General features: G+C 43.0%; 1 protein-coding gene across 1 annotated transcript; it reads left to right on the top strand.

The window, feature by feature from the left end:
- Positions 1-1,999: 1,999 nt before the first annotated feature.
- drd4-rs (dopamine receptor D4 related sequence) lies at positions 2,000-15,896 on the top strand. Its single transcript, XM_085138503.1, has 6 exons — positions 2,000-5,413; positions 10,021-10,124; positions 10,210-10,490; positions 10,584-10,696; positions 12,412-13,100; positions 15,161-15,896. Exons 3-6 carry the CDS (start codon positions 10,251-10,253, stop codon positions 15,361-15,363), a joined length of 1,245 nt encoding a protein of 414 aa, XP_084994629.1. The 5' UTR covers positions 2,000-5,413; positions 10,021-10,124; positions 10,210-10,250; the 3' UTR covers positions 15,364-15,896.
- Positions 15,897-16,273: the final 377 nt, after the last annotated feature.

The raw sequence follows: 16,273 nt of genomic DNA, 5'->3' as shown, positions 1-16,273 counted from the left end.
TGAATCTTTGTTCTCACTATAAATGGAACGTCATGTGACTCGTTCTTGTCCTCACACCTCCCACAAACAAACAAACAAATAAATAAATAAATAAACCCAGCGGGTCTGATCCTGGATCTGATTCAGCACACACACACACACACACACACACACACACACACACACACACACACACACACACACACATAGGGAGAGCCTGGAGAAAACCTGCAGAGACAGGCAGGATGGGCTTAAACCACTCTTCTTCATCGAGTGGATCCTCAGCTTTCACCAAGACATTCACACATATGACTGACACACACGCAGTCCTGAATCCATCTCTGCTTTCAGTCAGATTACTTCAAACTATGAGTAACACACTGTCACAACTGAGATTGCACTTCCGTGGAACCAAGTTCAGTTCAGTTTTATTTTTTCATTTTCCAAATCACACCAACAGTCCCCTCAAAGCATTTTATATTGGAAGGTCAAGACCTAGAATTATGCAGAGAAACCGAAACAATCAGAATTCCTTCTGTGAGCAAGCACTTGGTGACAGTGGGAAGAAAACCCTCCCTTTTAACCAGAAGAAACCTCCAGGCGAACCAGGAGGGGCGACCATCTCCTGCAACATGTTGGAGGTGAGGGGAAGAGACAGGACATAGACAACGCTGTGGAGAGAGCCAGAGATTAATAATAACTAATGATTAAATGCAGAGAGGTGTATAAACGCATATAAACTCATGGTGGAGCAAGTACAGATAGAAGCAGGTACTCAGTTTTGGCATCTCAGGTGTACATTATGGCACTGCTAATCAGGACAGGTATATATACCCACCTGCCGCTTTATTAGTACACCTTGGGAGTGGCACTCCTTTTTCCTTCAGAGTTGCTATAATTCTTTACGCCACAGATTCAACGTGAAGCTGGAAAGGCTCCTTAGAGATTTTCCCTATCTTGATATGAACAACATCACAGAGTTACTGCAGAAACCATACATAAATAAATTTAAGGTGTGACCCAAAGACGATTAATGACGTAATTCATCTCAACCAGCAGAGCTTCATCGCTATGAACTGACAGTGAGGGCGGATGGAGTAACTGAGGTTCTAAGACTGTTTCAAAGGTTTTATGCAGATCAGTGGCAGCACTTGCTGGGCTCCATTAGGAAACAAATGAAATGCGTGAGTAGGGCCGTGTGCACCTCATTAGCATGTTTTCATGTCTGCAATCAGAGACTCGCCTGTTTGAATCAGGACCAGAACACACCCGCTGCGACAGATTCACCCACAAATGAGTTACAGCGTTGTTTAGATTCTCCAGATCAGTCATGTATGACACATTTGTGCAGCAGCAGCATGAGCAGGATAAAAGGACTCTGCTTCCTCTCACAGATGCTAATAAATGACAGCTCATTAACATGAACAGCGCTCTCATCATGAAGCTCTGCACAGTGAACAATAACATCATCTCCAACCAACACGGAGCCCTGGTTCACACAGGAGATCAGGCACAAACATTCAGCTGTAGCACACACACAAACTTCTCACTTGTATGTTTCCACATGTGATCGACATGTGTAAGGTAAACACAATTATGACCAATTCTGTTTACATTATACATGCTTCCCTTAGGCAGTTTCATCAGAAGGCATGGTATACAGATGACACCCAACTTTATCTATCCATGAACAGGGGCGGATCTAGAAGGGTGGCATTGGGTGGCATGTGCCACCCTAAAATGATCCCTTGCCACCTCAAGTGCCACCCCAGTTTTGCATATAACAGTGTTGTTTATTAAAATAAGATAGCATTAACAGTTTGAGCGTAGTTACAGTCAACAGTGAATATAAATGCTAAAACTGAATATATTGCATAGTGTTCCCCCCCTCCACCATTAACAAATGGTTCAGCCCATAGCAGGACCAGCTTTTTTCTTGTTTTCAGTAACAAGCGATGTTTATGATTGTGCCAGAGCACATTTTGAACAACACCATGGGAATCTCGGATTTTACACAGGTGGTTGGATGTTACACTGGAAATGGAAGGAAGGTGAGTGTTATTAACCCTCTGTGGGCCACAGACATGCTGCACCTCCAAATCACATGACTGATTTAAGCTGACATAGCAACAAGCTGCAGCCACGCTGAGTCTCTATTTCAGCCCACATTGAAAGTTCATACTTTAAAGTTTTTACATTTTAATTACAGGCCAGTTAATCCAGAATTGTGATAAAATATATAAGCCACCATGCTTTTTTCTAAATACTGTCCTCACGTTTTTGTGTGTGTGTGTTTTAAGCGTTTTCTAAGGACAGCGCGAAAACAGTAAAGAAAGGGGAAAAAGCACCTCTTTCCTATCGGTGGAAAAATGTACCATGTCGACCAATTTTTTTTATAAAAAAGTCAACACGTGGGATTTGGTTGTTTAGGAAGAGGGAAAAGTTTTGGGAGTGACGGTAATGGCAGCGAGACAGAGCGAGTGAGAGGGAAAGTTTTTAGATGTGGGAGGTTTGTGACGTTTAGTGTGGAGTGGATTCTTAGTGTGTTGTGTTGTCTTGTGTAGCTGGTCTGTTGTGTAGTGGTTTTGTTTTGTGTGTCAGTGAGGGCACTAATGAACGTCACAAAGGCACATTTGTAATGTAAACACAGTCACTAAGTAGAAAACCAGCGGAGTGATACACCTCCTGTTGTCAGGCCTGCAGGTTTATCCCTGTGCCGTTCTCCTCTGTCTTTTTTTTTTTACTGGCACACATCATTTGTGGGGCATCTTAATGCAACACCTGATTGTTCTCTCACTTTGGTTTTAGTAATATTTTTAAATGGTTGTAGAAAATGAAAAAAACAAACAAACAAAAGGGCAGGTGTATTGGCTGCATTTTTAGATAAATAGTTGTATATGTTTACAAAATGTACAATTGTATTATATTTGCATTTCAAGTTATAAAAATTTACTCAACAAGTCTGTGGGGTTATTTTTACAGTAAAAAAATACTACTAGGATTTTAAGTTCTTTGTGTGATTTCAGATCAGTAATAGTACTATTAATAGTAATAGTAGTACTAATGCAGTATGTCAGTGAAAAACAACTAAATTCAGATGAGCTGAAAAAAAGAATGATACCAAACAAGGCAAGGGGAAAAAAATAAAATGAAACAATCTGAGGGTGAAATACAAACGTAAACTCAAAAGGAGTCAAAAATGGCCGGCTGTATTTCAGACCTCAGTGAGTGAATCCAACAAATCATGAAAAATTAGGTTTAAATTTTTGTTCATGACAGTGCAGATTTCTGACATTTTGTGTAATTTAAGCTATAACAATGTGATTGTTTTCTAACAAAAAACAGTGTGAAACTTAAGTTAGACTTGTGTTTGTAAATGAACCGCCCCATGTTGTGTAGCTTTCTGGATTTTATACTTATTGGGCTACATATTTATTTATTATACAGGCTATACAGTACATAAGATCAAAACTCACGTTTTATGTAACTAAAGTGTGTAATTATGTGGGCTACAGACAATAATTAAGTTATAGACTATATTTATATGAAAAACGTGTATACTTACTGCATTTGAATCATTTTAACCATATGTAAGCACCTGCATGTGTGTTTGAAAAAAAAAAAGGCTTTGATTTTGCCACACCATTTGATTTCTTTGCCACCCTAAGAAAATTTTTCTAGATCCGCCCCTGTCCATGAAGCCTCTAATTTTCTGCTTCTTAATTCACATAAAACTGAGGTTATTGTACTTGGCCCCAAAAATCTTAGAAATATGGTATCTAACCAGATTCTTACTCTGGTTGGCATTACTTTGGCCTGCAGTAACACTGTGAAGAATCTTGGAGTCGTTTTTGACCAGGATATGTCCTTCAATGCATATATTTAAACAAATATATAGGACTGCTTTTTTTTTCATTTGTGCAATATCTCTAAAATTAGAAATATCCTGTCTCAACTGGTTTATGCATTTATTACTTCTAGGCTGGACTACTGCGATTCATTATTATCAGGATGTCCTAAAACTCCCTGAAAAGCTTTCAGTTGATCCAAAATGCTGCAGGAAGAGTACTGACAGGGACTAGAAAGAGAGAGCATATTTCTCCTATATTGGCTTCCCTTCATTGGCTCCATGTTAAATCCAGAATTTAGCCTTCAACTTTCAGGCCCCTCTTCTATGGAACCAGCTTCCAGTTTGGATTCAGGAGACAGACACTATCTCTACATTTAAGATTAGGCTTAAAACTTTCCTTTTTGATAAAACATATAGTTTGGGCTGGATCAGGTGACCCTGAATCCTCCCTTAGTTATGCTGCAATACGTATAGGCTGCTGGGGGATTCCCATGAGTATTTATATGGCTTTATACAGCTCTCTGCATTAATCATTAGTTATTATTAATCTCTGGCTCCCTTTCGCAGCATGTCTTTGTCTTCATCCCATCACCTTTTCCTCCAAGCTGGTCTATTGCAGCGAACAGAGAGCTGTCGATTGATCGTGAACCTCCAGGTCAATGGAGCTCACTCAGGTGTTCTGTCCACCTGGAGGAGAGCTGGGACTCTTGCCTGGTTTTCCCCAGAGGAGTTGGAGTAGGTGGAGTTACAGATTAACATGAAAGTCCAGGTGAAAAGTTTGACAGGTGAACAGCTTGTTAATGATGAGGTAATTAAAGAGCAGAACCGTGTCACTTCCTGTCTGTACACATTGGCACTTCTAAAAGAAGATTAGTGATGAAGAGCCTTTCAGCCTCTGATCCCAGGTCAGAAACACCTGCAGGTTGGTGCCGTTCCCATGGCTACAGTTAAAAAAAATAAGCAATGCTGACTCAGCATCCTCAGGCACCTTTAGGCTTCGCCCTCAGTGGGGTCTGACAGACACAGCTGGAGGTGACGCTCTTCATCCATCAGGCAGCAGCTAAAGGTCACAGAGGAGGAGGAGCCTTCCTCAGTCACACTGAAAACCTCTCTTTTTAATTTAATGCCCTTAAAGACATCAACAGTCACCTGACTGGTCACCTGAGCTCATCTGAATGATGATCCATAAAAATCAGAACACCTGTCCATCACACACACCTGACAGCACATAGGTATGACAGCAGCAGATACAAAATACCACAGAAGAAGAAGAAAAAGCACCTGATGACAGAGGAAGGAAGGGAGGAGAGTCAGTACATCACTACTGACTGTTATCCAATCAGAGAGCAGGAACACCAGGAGGAGGAGGAGGAGGTGGGTAGCTTTTTATAGACGAGGAGACAAAAGTTTGTCAGATGAGACGTGAAGAGAGGAAGGAGCGAGAGATTCACAGAAGGAGAGAAATATTCACACAGGAGGAGGAAGAGGAGGAGGATGATGACCAAACTCTGGGTCATAGACAAAACAAAGAGACTCACAGAAGTGGAAGAGGAGGAACAGACGATGCTGCTTCAGCTCTGAAACGTGAGTTTGTTTCTTTGTCCTCAATATTGTTAGGCTTAGATTAAAATAAACATAACATAATATCATATTATATCGCACAATATATTTAATAAAATATAACACAATTGTTTTAGATCATGTAACATAATAAAGTTGAAGTGAATCTGCTTACACCCGAGCTTTAAAGCTGACATGATGTTTGAGAATGAATCTGGCAGCAGGTTTCAGTTTAATCCCGTCAGTCTGCCTCTGGTGCCTCGAACAGCCTTTAATTATTTTAATGATGTCATCATCACATGTTTGTTTTCTCTGCCGCACTTTAATTTTTAAATTTAACTTCTGTGTGCGGTCATAAAAACACTGATCATGCTCACAAACCTCTCTGACATCACAGCACCCCCACAGGCTGAGCTTTTTTATGACTGGTGAGGTCACCTCACTTCTCAGGACGACATCCATTTTTGTATCTTGTAGCACGATTGTGCCCAAACTGAAGTTTAGTTTAAAATTAGTTTCATTTATATTAACTTTAAATAAGCACCGAATGATATGAGCAGAGACATTGCAGTTATAAATGCCAGATTTCCTCCTTGCTGTGACCCTCAGGATTTCATCTCACCACTGTGACATCATGCGAGGCTCACTCAGTTATCAATTTCAATTTCTTTATTGTCCCACAAGGGGAAATTAGTTTAGCAGCAGGATATAAATAAACAGAACAATACTATAAAATAATAATGACAATAATAGTGATAGAAAGTCCTAGGACAGTTATTTGCCATTGAGGAGACAAGATGCAGTGGGGATAAAAGAGACCTGGAGTCTTTTAGTCTTCCTCACAGGTACTCTAAAACGGCGGCCGGAAGGCAACAACTCAAACTCACTGTGAAGTGGATGGTTCAAACAATTAATAATAGAATGAGCCTTTCTAAGCACATTTCTATTGTCTATTTCATATATCCATATGTAGGACCCAATTTTTTTCAGCTTTAAGCTATGAGATGAAACCTCTCTGGTCAGGTTTAGGAGGCGGTGTAACCCAGAATGATACCAGTGATGGAAAACTCCATAACTGTTAGTGGGTGGGGCCTGAGGTCAAGCTTTGTCACCTCTAAGGCAGGCGATTGAAGAATCAGCCAGTGGAAATGGTGGACAACACCGTGGGTTAAGTGGGCCGGAATGATCCGGACCAACTAATGGATTAGTTTTCCCTTAGCTACCACCTGGTGGTCTGTCCAGCTACAGAATAGAGATACTCGACCTGTTTTCACCATCGATCTGTGTTCATGGTGCAGATGTCCATAAAGCTGCAGTGGTGACACTCAGCATCTAGCTAGCAATAAAGAAGCGGAGCAATGTAAGTTCAGAAAACCACAAACTTTTCTCAACAAATGTCGGCAAACAGACAAACCGCTTCAGACACAGAGCTGTAGCTGCTGCGTTTACAGGCACACAAAATAACGCTAACGATCTGAGCAAGGCCACGGATTATTCTCACAGGTGAGGGCCGGTCAGTGAGTGACGTTTATAAACTGGATTTAAAGCTGACAAGTCATGTCCTCTTATTTAATCAGGATCGACACCTGACGTAACGCGATGCAGATGATTTTATGAAACACTGAGCAAAACTATGTGAAGCACTGACTCAGAGACTATACGAAAATATATCATTCAGCATCTTATTGCTTTATAACTGGATTTCATAACCAACATTAAACCTACGTGTGTGTGTTATCTGAGAAGACTCCACACTGGGCTCAGATGGCTTCATTTCCAGCACTCAGAGTTTTTAACCCTTTGCTGGCTCAGAGTGAGGTTGGTTAAAGCGTGTCTGTGATGATCGTGTGTGTGGTTGCAGGTTTGAGGTTTTGACGGTTTTCGGTGCCTCTCACTGATTGGATGACTTGGTTTAATCATGTGGTGCTGACAGCCTGTGTACATTTTGTCACTGAAGAATTATAAATAAAGTTTAGTGTTTTTATTTTAACAAATGTCTGGAAAAAATAAATCATCAGAAAGGCTTTTATTGTGAAATTATGAGATGACCTAAATTTAATCAGATTACAGATGTGACAGATGTGCTGCATAATTATGACCCATTCATGGATTATGGATTATGGACTGTGTCATGTGACCTGGTGACATCATGACCTGCTGTCATTATTATGACAGACTGACCAGGGGGTTTTGGGTTGGTATGTCGGGTCCTGTTTGGATGTTTGCAGGTGAGCCTAGTGCACCTGTTCAGGTAACGAGACAAACCTGAGAGCGAGGGCCACCGCAGCAGCTCGGAGGAAGCATGAAAACACGAAGACAATGAGTGAAAACCCACGCTGCATCCTCTCACGTCCATCCACCTGGAGCTGCCCCTGCACATACTCTGCTCGTCTCTGAGGCCCACGCCCTCACTCTTCCTCCATGACACACTCTGATTAACTCGTGAAAACGTCTTTACGTCGGTTGCTATGGTTTCGCAGCGCAGAGATTTAACATGTCCGCCTCCTCCTCTGTTAGGAAAAAGATCTCTTATTTTGGAGGTGACACTCCTCGCAGTGTTCTTCGCCTCCTCTCTCTCTCTGGCTGCTGTTACCTGACACGCAGGTGTGCTGCTGGCACAACAAACCTAACAAGAACCAATCAACAGATTGATCACAAACCTGCCAGTACATCTTCATAAAGGAGCGTGCTGAAAACATGACAGACTCATCCCGTCTACCTGTCCATGTGTGTCTGTGTGTGTGTGTGTGAGAGAGAGAGAGAGAGAGAGAATCTGTGTGTGGTAGCTACATGGTGAAGTTCCAGCTGCCGCTAACCAAATAATAAGTATGAATAAAGTTTAACTAAATTAGTGCTTCGCTAATGACATCAGAAAAAGGTCACAGTCACATAGAGTCAGCCATGTGGGTGCGCTGTTTGCCTGTTTCTTGCCTTTAGAGGAGCAATTCTGTGACTCTAATGAAGTTTTTTCTCACAAATTGTCACAACATCTTTTCAGGAGCTAGCTGAAACCCTGACAGCAGCTTATCAATTATTATTGATGAAGCATTGTTTTTATACGTTGGTTAATGAGAGGAGGAGGATTTCTGCCAGAGGACGTTATGCACTAGGTGGCGCTATGTTTCAGTGTGTGGATGTCCCCACTGAGAACATCTGGAAGAAGCTTTAGCACCTTGAAGCTGGAGGAGGTCTTTAACAATTATGGTGGGCCTTATCTGCTACATTGCCATGGTAACTGATGTTGATCTGTATTAGCTTATGTTCAGATAAAAGATCCACAGGTACAGACCAATAACTTGATAAGTTTTGTCCTCAAATGCAGATGCACCTCTCTAGGAGGCGAGGAGTGAAAATGCCCTATGTGCAGATTTTAAACTCCTGTATTTATTTTACCCCTCAGCTCACAGACTGTATGTAAATGATTTTTGTGACGCCAGCTGACAGCTAGTTTGATTTTATGGTTATCAGTTTTCCTTCAGAGTCACACACCTGCTGATCAGGAATATCAGATAGTCCAATAACCTCACAGCAGCCACATTACTGGTCAGGTGACATCATTACAAATGCTCCAAAAGGCTCCAACAGCACAAACACAGTTCAGAGGTTCACCTGTCAGTCAGAGAGGCCACGCCCCCAATAATGCTAACTTGGACCTACAGAGAGCAGGTGCTGGAGACAGACAGGCTGTTGGTGTTTCTTTCTGATCAGTATTGATTATTGATCGTCCTGCTGTGTTTGGGAGTCTGGGTGGAGGTAGGAAGAGGAGCTTTCTTGGACGTTGTCCTGCTGTGAGGATCACAGTGAACATAAACACAAAGCAAGCTCAGCTCCCTCCACCTAACATAGTTAATCTGCTGCACAGATGTTCACAGTTAGAGCCTGACCCTTACTTCACTGTGCTGCTGTTGGAGGGCAGCCTCACACAAACTCAGTGTTTTTATATGCTGCTGAGTCAGGTGGGTCAGGCTCTGCCCCTTGTGAAACAAACGTTTGTAAAAAAAACCTGGTTAAATGTCCCGTGTTAGCTTAGTTGCCCACAAATCCTTCAGAAACATATCGCAGCTGATTATCAATCAGCTGATAAAAAAAACCTTAGGTTAAATTGAGCCCGTTAATAAGCACACACACATCTCAGTGTGTGTGTGTGTGTTTACATGTAATGTTGGCAGCCATGGTCTGTGGTCGTCATGGTAACAGAGGATGAAGAGCAGGATGAGAGCGGCTCTAAGATGTGATTGTCTCTGAGAGGAGACACTTCAGCAAACAATAGGCTGACATTTAATAAAACGGGCTCCACTTCCTTATGTAACCACCAAAATAAGAGCCCCCCCCCCCCCCCCCCCCCCCAAATCACACACAACAAACTGATCTGTGTGAGCTGTTGTCTGATTGGTTTATTTATCGTCCCAAACACGGCTGCAAACGGTGATAGTTTCTTTGTGTTAGTTGAACAGGTGAGAAAATAAAGCGCTACTAACATGAAGCGTCCTTCTGTAAAGCGACACAGCAAGTAAAGACATAACTGTCCACTGAGCACTGATGCATCACCTGCACTGATGCAGACACCAGGACTACTTTTAACTGCGGATGAATACAATTAATGTAAAGAGGTTATTGTTTGTTGTTTACAGTTGCAGAAGAAAACAACAATGATGAACAAAGAGAAAGACCTGAAGCAAACAGGTGCTGACACTGAGACTCACCTGAAACCACAGATGGTACAGGAAGCAGCAAGGTAAGTCTGCCTTACTTTGAGTACTTGGTTTAAATGCTCAGATTACTTAGTAGAAGCAATAACACAGTAACTGTGTCATGTCCAGATGTTGAGCAAAGCCCTGCAGCTGTGCTTAGGGCCTCCATCATGGACAATGTGACACCTGGTGCCCTTCCAGGTGAGCCAGACTTGAAGGAATACAACTACCTGGCCTTGGTTCTTGGGGTGCCACTGATCCTGGTCATCATCCTGGGGAATGTGCTGGTGTGTCTGAGCGTGCTCACTGAGCGCTCTCTGAAAACCGCCACCAACTACTTCATCATCAGCCTGGCGGTGGCTGACCTGCTGCTGGCCGTGCTCGTGCTGCCGCTCTACGTCTATTCAGAGGTCAGTGTGATTGAGCCGCCTGGGCTCAGGTGTGCTCTGAGCTTAGGTGTGCTCCCAGTTTTACCTGAAGGCCCTCTCTCTGTTTGTGTGCAGTTCTTGGGGGGGATCTGGACATTGAGCACCTACATCTGCGATGCTCTGATGACCATGGACGTGATGCTGTGCACTGCCTCCATCCTAAACCTGTGTGCCATCAGCGTAGACAGGTGAGTCCAGCTGTGGATTCAGGTCACAGTAACAGGATCATTAGCACATCTGCTGCAGGTGTAATTAAGATTTTGAACTGTCTGAGATGGAACTATTTCCCCATCACAGAGTCATGTGACCTGCTGTGTCCCTCAGTCAGTTTAATAGATTTTAATGAAGAGACACGTTAAATAAAAGTGCGCTCTTCTTCTCTTCTCACATTGTAATTTTATTTCAGTCATGTCGCTGTAGTCACACTGCTGACACCTCATTAATGAGATAACACGTGACTTCATCCTGATTTTTACAGACAGCAGCTGTTAATGAACCAACTGACACAAAGTGTTGAGAAAAAGAAATTCAGTGAGTCAAATATGTCTTAGTGAGATTACAGGCGCCAAACCTATTTTTACCAGTGGTGCTACAGTCTCTATTTAAAGCCTCTGAGCCGAGAAGAGGCTGCGGTGACACCTCATACACACACACAATTTTGGATACAGCCTCATTCTGCCCACACCTGCAGTTTACCTGAGAGCTAATGAGGGGATCCAGTGTCCAGATTCTTAGTATAGTACATTTTCCAGAATTAATCAGAAAAAAGTACACACACACACATAGTGGTTTGAAAGTGTTTGCCCCCTTCCTAAATTCCTACTTTTTGTATGATTGTCACACTTAAATGTTTCAGATCATCAAACCAATCTAAATATTAAACAAAGATAATGCAAGTAAACACAACATGCAGTTTCTAAATGAAGGTATTTATTATTAAGGGGAAAATAAATCCGAACGTCCATGGCCCTGTGTGAAAAAGTGATTGTCCCCTAATGCTAATACCAGGTCGGGCCACCCTTAGCAGCGACAACTGCAATTAATAACTGGCACTGAGTCTTTTACAGTGGAATTGTTGCAATCCAGTCACAATGGAAGGGTTTCTAGCATGAACCACCTTTTTAAAGTCATGCCACAGCATCTGAGTTGGATTCAGGTCAAGGCTTTGACTAGGCCACTCCAAAGTCTACATTTTAGTTTTCCTTAAGCCATTCAGAGGTGGACTTGCTGTTGTGTTTTGCATTATTGTCCTGTTTCAGAACCCAAGTGCGTTTTAGCTTGAGGTCACAAACAAATGCCCAGACATTTTCCTTCAGGATGTTTTGGTAGAATTCATGGTTCCATTTAACACAAGTCTTCCAGGCCCTGAGGCAGCAAAACGGCCCTCTACCAACACCATATTTTACTGTTAGTATGATGTTCTTTTCCTGAAATGCTTCATTACCAGATGTAACGGGACCCTCATGTTCAAAAAGTTCCGCTTTTGTCTCCTCAGTTCACAGAATATTTTCCCAAAACACATCTTGGGGATCATCGAGATGTTTTCTGGCAAAACTGAGACAAGCCAGTATGTTCCTTTTGGTCAGCAGTGTTCTTTTCTTTGACCTCAGACCCATTTTGCCCAGTCAATACTTATGGTGGAGTTATGAACTCTGACCTTTACTGAGGCAAGTGAGGCCTGCAGTTCTTTAGATGTTGTTCTGGTGTCTCTTATTACTTCTTGGATGAGTCGTTGCTGCTCTCTTGAGGTAATTCTGCCCCTGTAGAGTGCCTGTAGAGATGGATTTTGTTATATGTGGTCTGATTCTCCCTGTGATCAGTATAAACACTAATCTGTTGGTTTAAGTCAGTCCAAATACTTGCCTATAAACCTAAAACCTCCTCTGTCTCTCTGCTATTGCAGGTACATCGCAGTGGTGGTCCCCCTGAAGTACAACAGGAACCAGTTCAGTGTTCGTCAGCTGGCTCTCATCACAGCGACCTGGGTGCTGTCACTGGGTGTGGCCAGTCCTGTCATCTTTGGTCTGAATCAGGTGCCGGATCGTGACCCGAGTGTGTGTAAATTAGAGGACGATCGCTTTGTGGTGTACTCGTCCGTTTGCTCCTTCTTTGTGCCTTGTCCTGTCATGCTCTTCCTCTATTACTGGATGTTTAGAGGCCTGCGGCGTTGGAGTGGGCGGAGCCGCTCCCAAGCAGGCCGGGCTGGTCGGCAAGTTTTCTCTTTACAGCTCAGCTCAGCTCTACGGCGAGCTAAAGCCACGACAGCTGGCAGTCAAGAAAAAGTGGTATATACGGTGCCCCCCGGGCTCAGCCCGACGTCTCCCTCCACCGTGTCTATGGCAACACCCTCAGTGACACCGGTAATGGAGGAACACCAGGATGGTATAGCAGTGGTGGCGGACAGTGACCCAATGACGACTCAAATGGACAGCCTGTCGGATGGTGACCCCACGGATAGGAGGGAGGGTGGCAGCCGTCGAGAGAATGGCCTGAAAGGCAGTGCTGCAAAAAAGAGGGGGAGGAGGCAGAGCAAGACCAGCAGGGTCAGCGGCCGTGAGCGCAAGGCAATGAAGGTCCTGCCCGTGGTTGTAGGTGAGTCTCATGTCCAGGTGTTAGTTAGGACCAGGTCTGAGGTGGGACTAAATCTGAGACAGGAATCACCTACAACTATGGGGAGGACCAGCCTCAGAGTTCTTCCTTCTCATAGTTGTAGCTGATTCTCCAGTCCAACTGTGAGGCACCAGGACAAGGTAGTGACAGGTATAAGGTAGGACCAAGTCTGATATAGATCCAGATCTAAGGGAGGAACAGGTCTAAGGCAGGATCAGGTCAAAGGTAGTATCAGGTCTGAGGCAGGGCTAGATCTGAAGTAGCAGGTCTAAAGTAGGACCAGATCTAAAATAGTGGCAGGTCTAAGACACAAACAGGTAGAAAATAAGACCAGTTCTAAGCCAGTAGTAGGTCTGAGTAGTACCAGATCTGAAGTCGTACCTGGTTCTGAAAGAAAGAAAGAAAGGTTAGGAAAAACAGCCTAAGATAGCTTTGGGTTTGGTGAAGAATAAAGGTGGTCACACCAAATACTGACTTTACAGTTTGTGCACAAAAAAGTTGAACAAACTATTTTTTTCCATTGTATACTGTATTCCCAGCTCTGAGGCAGATCCAAGTGTAAAGGAGGTCTACTTCTGAAGTGGGTGCAAATCTGATACAAATGGAGGTTTGAAGCAGCAACAGGTCTAATGTTTCCAGAGATATTTCTATAAAACTAAAGCTCTCAGACGTGTAACTAGAACACATGGGGCCAGAACAGCTTTGAAGGTCTACATACATTCTTTTGACTCAGCTCTTACAGTGCATTCACATGCACTGTTTTACCTTACTTAACTCAAATAGCCAAATATATGTCCCAACAGCCAACAGGAGGAAGACTATAACAGCTATTACATATTTTAGAAGTTACAAGTTTTTACGAGTTTTTACTGTCTCTGTGTAAAAGCAAGATCTAAGGTTTGGACTTGCACTGTGTAAAAAACTTTATATTTGCTGTTAATGCACCATAAACATTCCCTCATTTGATGTTTTAGTGGAGAGTGCACATCTTCTTCATCAAACCATTAAATGAGCTCTGCTGTGCAGTGCCAAAAGAAGACCACCCAAGTCAGACAGAAACATCTGATCAGAGGATGGAGGTGATCAAACTGTGTATTGATCTGCAACATCCTTAACTCATCCTTGGGTCGACTGATCCATCCTCCATCAGGTCTCATAAGTCAGGTTTACAGACCAGAATTCAATCTGTCAGAAACTTCCAACTATTATTAACAAGCAAATGAGCACAGACACAGTTTCACACATCTTTATGTTCAAAGTTGTTGCATTCAGAAATGGACATTGAGGTAAATGTGAACACAAAAGCTCATCAGCACGGCTTGTTGTTGTGTCTTTTCATCTAAACGAGAGCTGTCTCTGCTGGACGTCTCTGCACTAACCATAATGTTTTGTTGAGTGAATCTCAGTAAAAATAGAAACTTCTTCTTGTATCTCTGTGGAAACCGCTTTAATTCACACCACAAAGTGTTTAACACTCACAGCTCATCCAAAACCATGAGGCTGAAGGTGGTGTGAAGGATTTAGTTAAAGAGAAAACATGCAATTAGAGCTTCAAAGGAACATCAAACAGATCAAGTGTTGAGTAAAAACAGAGGTAGGAGTCATTTTGGATAAACTGGTCTGCAGGAAGACTGGAGTCTCTGTGAATGCACCACAGTGCTTAAACTTCTTTCCCTAAAATGTAATTCATCAGGTTTATTCAAAATTCAAACTTAATAGTCATTGTTAATCTCTGGCACACTTTCACAACAAGTCTTTGTCCTGTCTTCCTCTCCTCACTCCAACCGAACACGGCAGATGGCAGCCCCTCCCTAAGCCTGGTTCTGCTGGAGGTTCCTGCCAGTTAAAGGGAGTTTTTCCTTCCCACTGTCGCCAAAACACTCGCTCATAAGGAGTAATATGATTGTCAGGGTTTTCTTTGTTTTCATTGTATTATTTTAGAGTATTGTAGACCTTACAATATAAAGTTCCTTGAGGCAACTGTTGTTGTTATTTGGGCTATATAAATAAAACTGAACTGAAACTCTCTCTCTGTGTCTCAGGTGTGTTTCTGGCCTGCTGGACTCCGTTCTTTGTCGTCCATGTCACCAAAGTTTTGTGCCAGTCATGCAACATTGGTCCCACACTCATCTCCGTGGTAACTTGGCTTGGCTATGTGAACAGCGCTGTCAACCCGATTATCTACACGGCCTTCAATGCCGAGTTCAGGAACGTCTTTCACAAACTGCTCTGCTGTCAGACGTGAAAGCAGATCAACATCCAACAGGAAGAAGCCCCAGCGTGGAACTCAACTCGACTCAAACACTCTCAGACTTCTTAAGGTTTTAATGTGTGCGTGCTCTTATTTTAAAAGTTTGGAGATGTTACAGTCCAGAGGCATAAAACCTGCAAACATGTTTCTGATATCTGACTGTTTCCATGTTTAAAGTTTGCAGCTCATAAGAATTTACTTTGACTGTTTGTACAGTGTTTTTGTGACTGAAGCAGAGAGCTTCATGTGGACCTGGATGTTTCCGTCAGTTTTGTGGTGAAGCTCATTGAGGACAGATGGTGTTTGTAGTATTCTGATCTGTGGCATGAAGGTGATAAAATGTAGCTGAGCAAACTTCTGTGTCATTTGAACAAACACAATAAAGAGATTAAAGACTGTTTGATGGGAGCAGCTGGTCTGTGGGGTAACAGCAGATACCCAGCAGGATGTGACTGCCCTGGGGGTGGGGGTCTGAGCCAGGTGAGTTTTATGTCACAGGTGGAGGTCTGGCAGCTCATTAAAAAGATGCAGAAGAAGAGTCAGGATGCGACCCAGAGCCACTGATTCATCAGAGAAGCTCCAGTTTGTTCACCTGTTCTCGTGCTCGTCGCATCCAAGGCATCGCCTGTCTGCAGGCTGTCAGTGAAGCTGCTCATTCACCTTTTGTTTTAAAGTAATGACACCCCTCTGTGTGGGTGGAACTGCCTCCACCTGTCAGAGCACTCCTGCAGATATCTGAGTTTGTGTCTCTGAAGTAGCTTCATCACAGTCTGATGTGATGACCTCCTTCATCAGAGTGGGGAGCCCCCTTAATGACCAGAGGTAACCATGGTGATGGGGAGCATCTCATCCACACATGTAATAAACATGGGTGTTCAGACGTCCATCTGGAAATCAGAGGGCT

This window comes from Neolamprologus multifasciatus, chromosome 17 (genome assembly GCF_963576455.1).
Source record: "Neolamprologus multifasciatus chromosome 17, fNeoMul1.2, whole genome shotgun sequence".
NCBI lineage: Eukaryota > Metazoa > Chordata > Actinopteri > Cichliformes > Cichlidae > Neolamprologus > Neolamprologus multifasciatus.
The sequence above is the reverse complement of the archived record's forward strand: the minus strand, read 5'-3'. Positions and strand labels throughout refer to the sequence as shown.

Excerpts from the sequence above, each read along its gene's own strand:
- drd4-rs (XM_085138503.1), top strand. The coding sequence starts at position 10,251 with ATGGACAATGTGACACCTGGTGCCCTTCCAGGTGAGCCAGACTTGAAG. Across the intron at positions 10,491-10,583 it reads CGCTCTACGTCTATTCAGAG|TTCTTGGGGGGGATCTGGAC; the intron begins GTCAGTGTGATT and ends GTTTGTGTGCAG. Across the intron at positions 13,101-15,160 it reads GGTCCTGCCCGTGGTTGTAG|GTGTGTTTCTGGCCTGCTGG; the intron begins GTGAGTCTCATG and ends TCTGTGTCTCAG.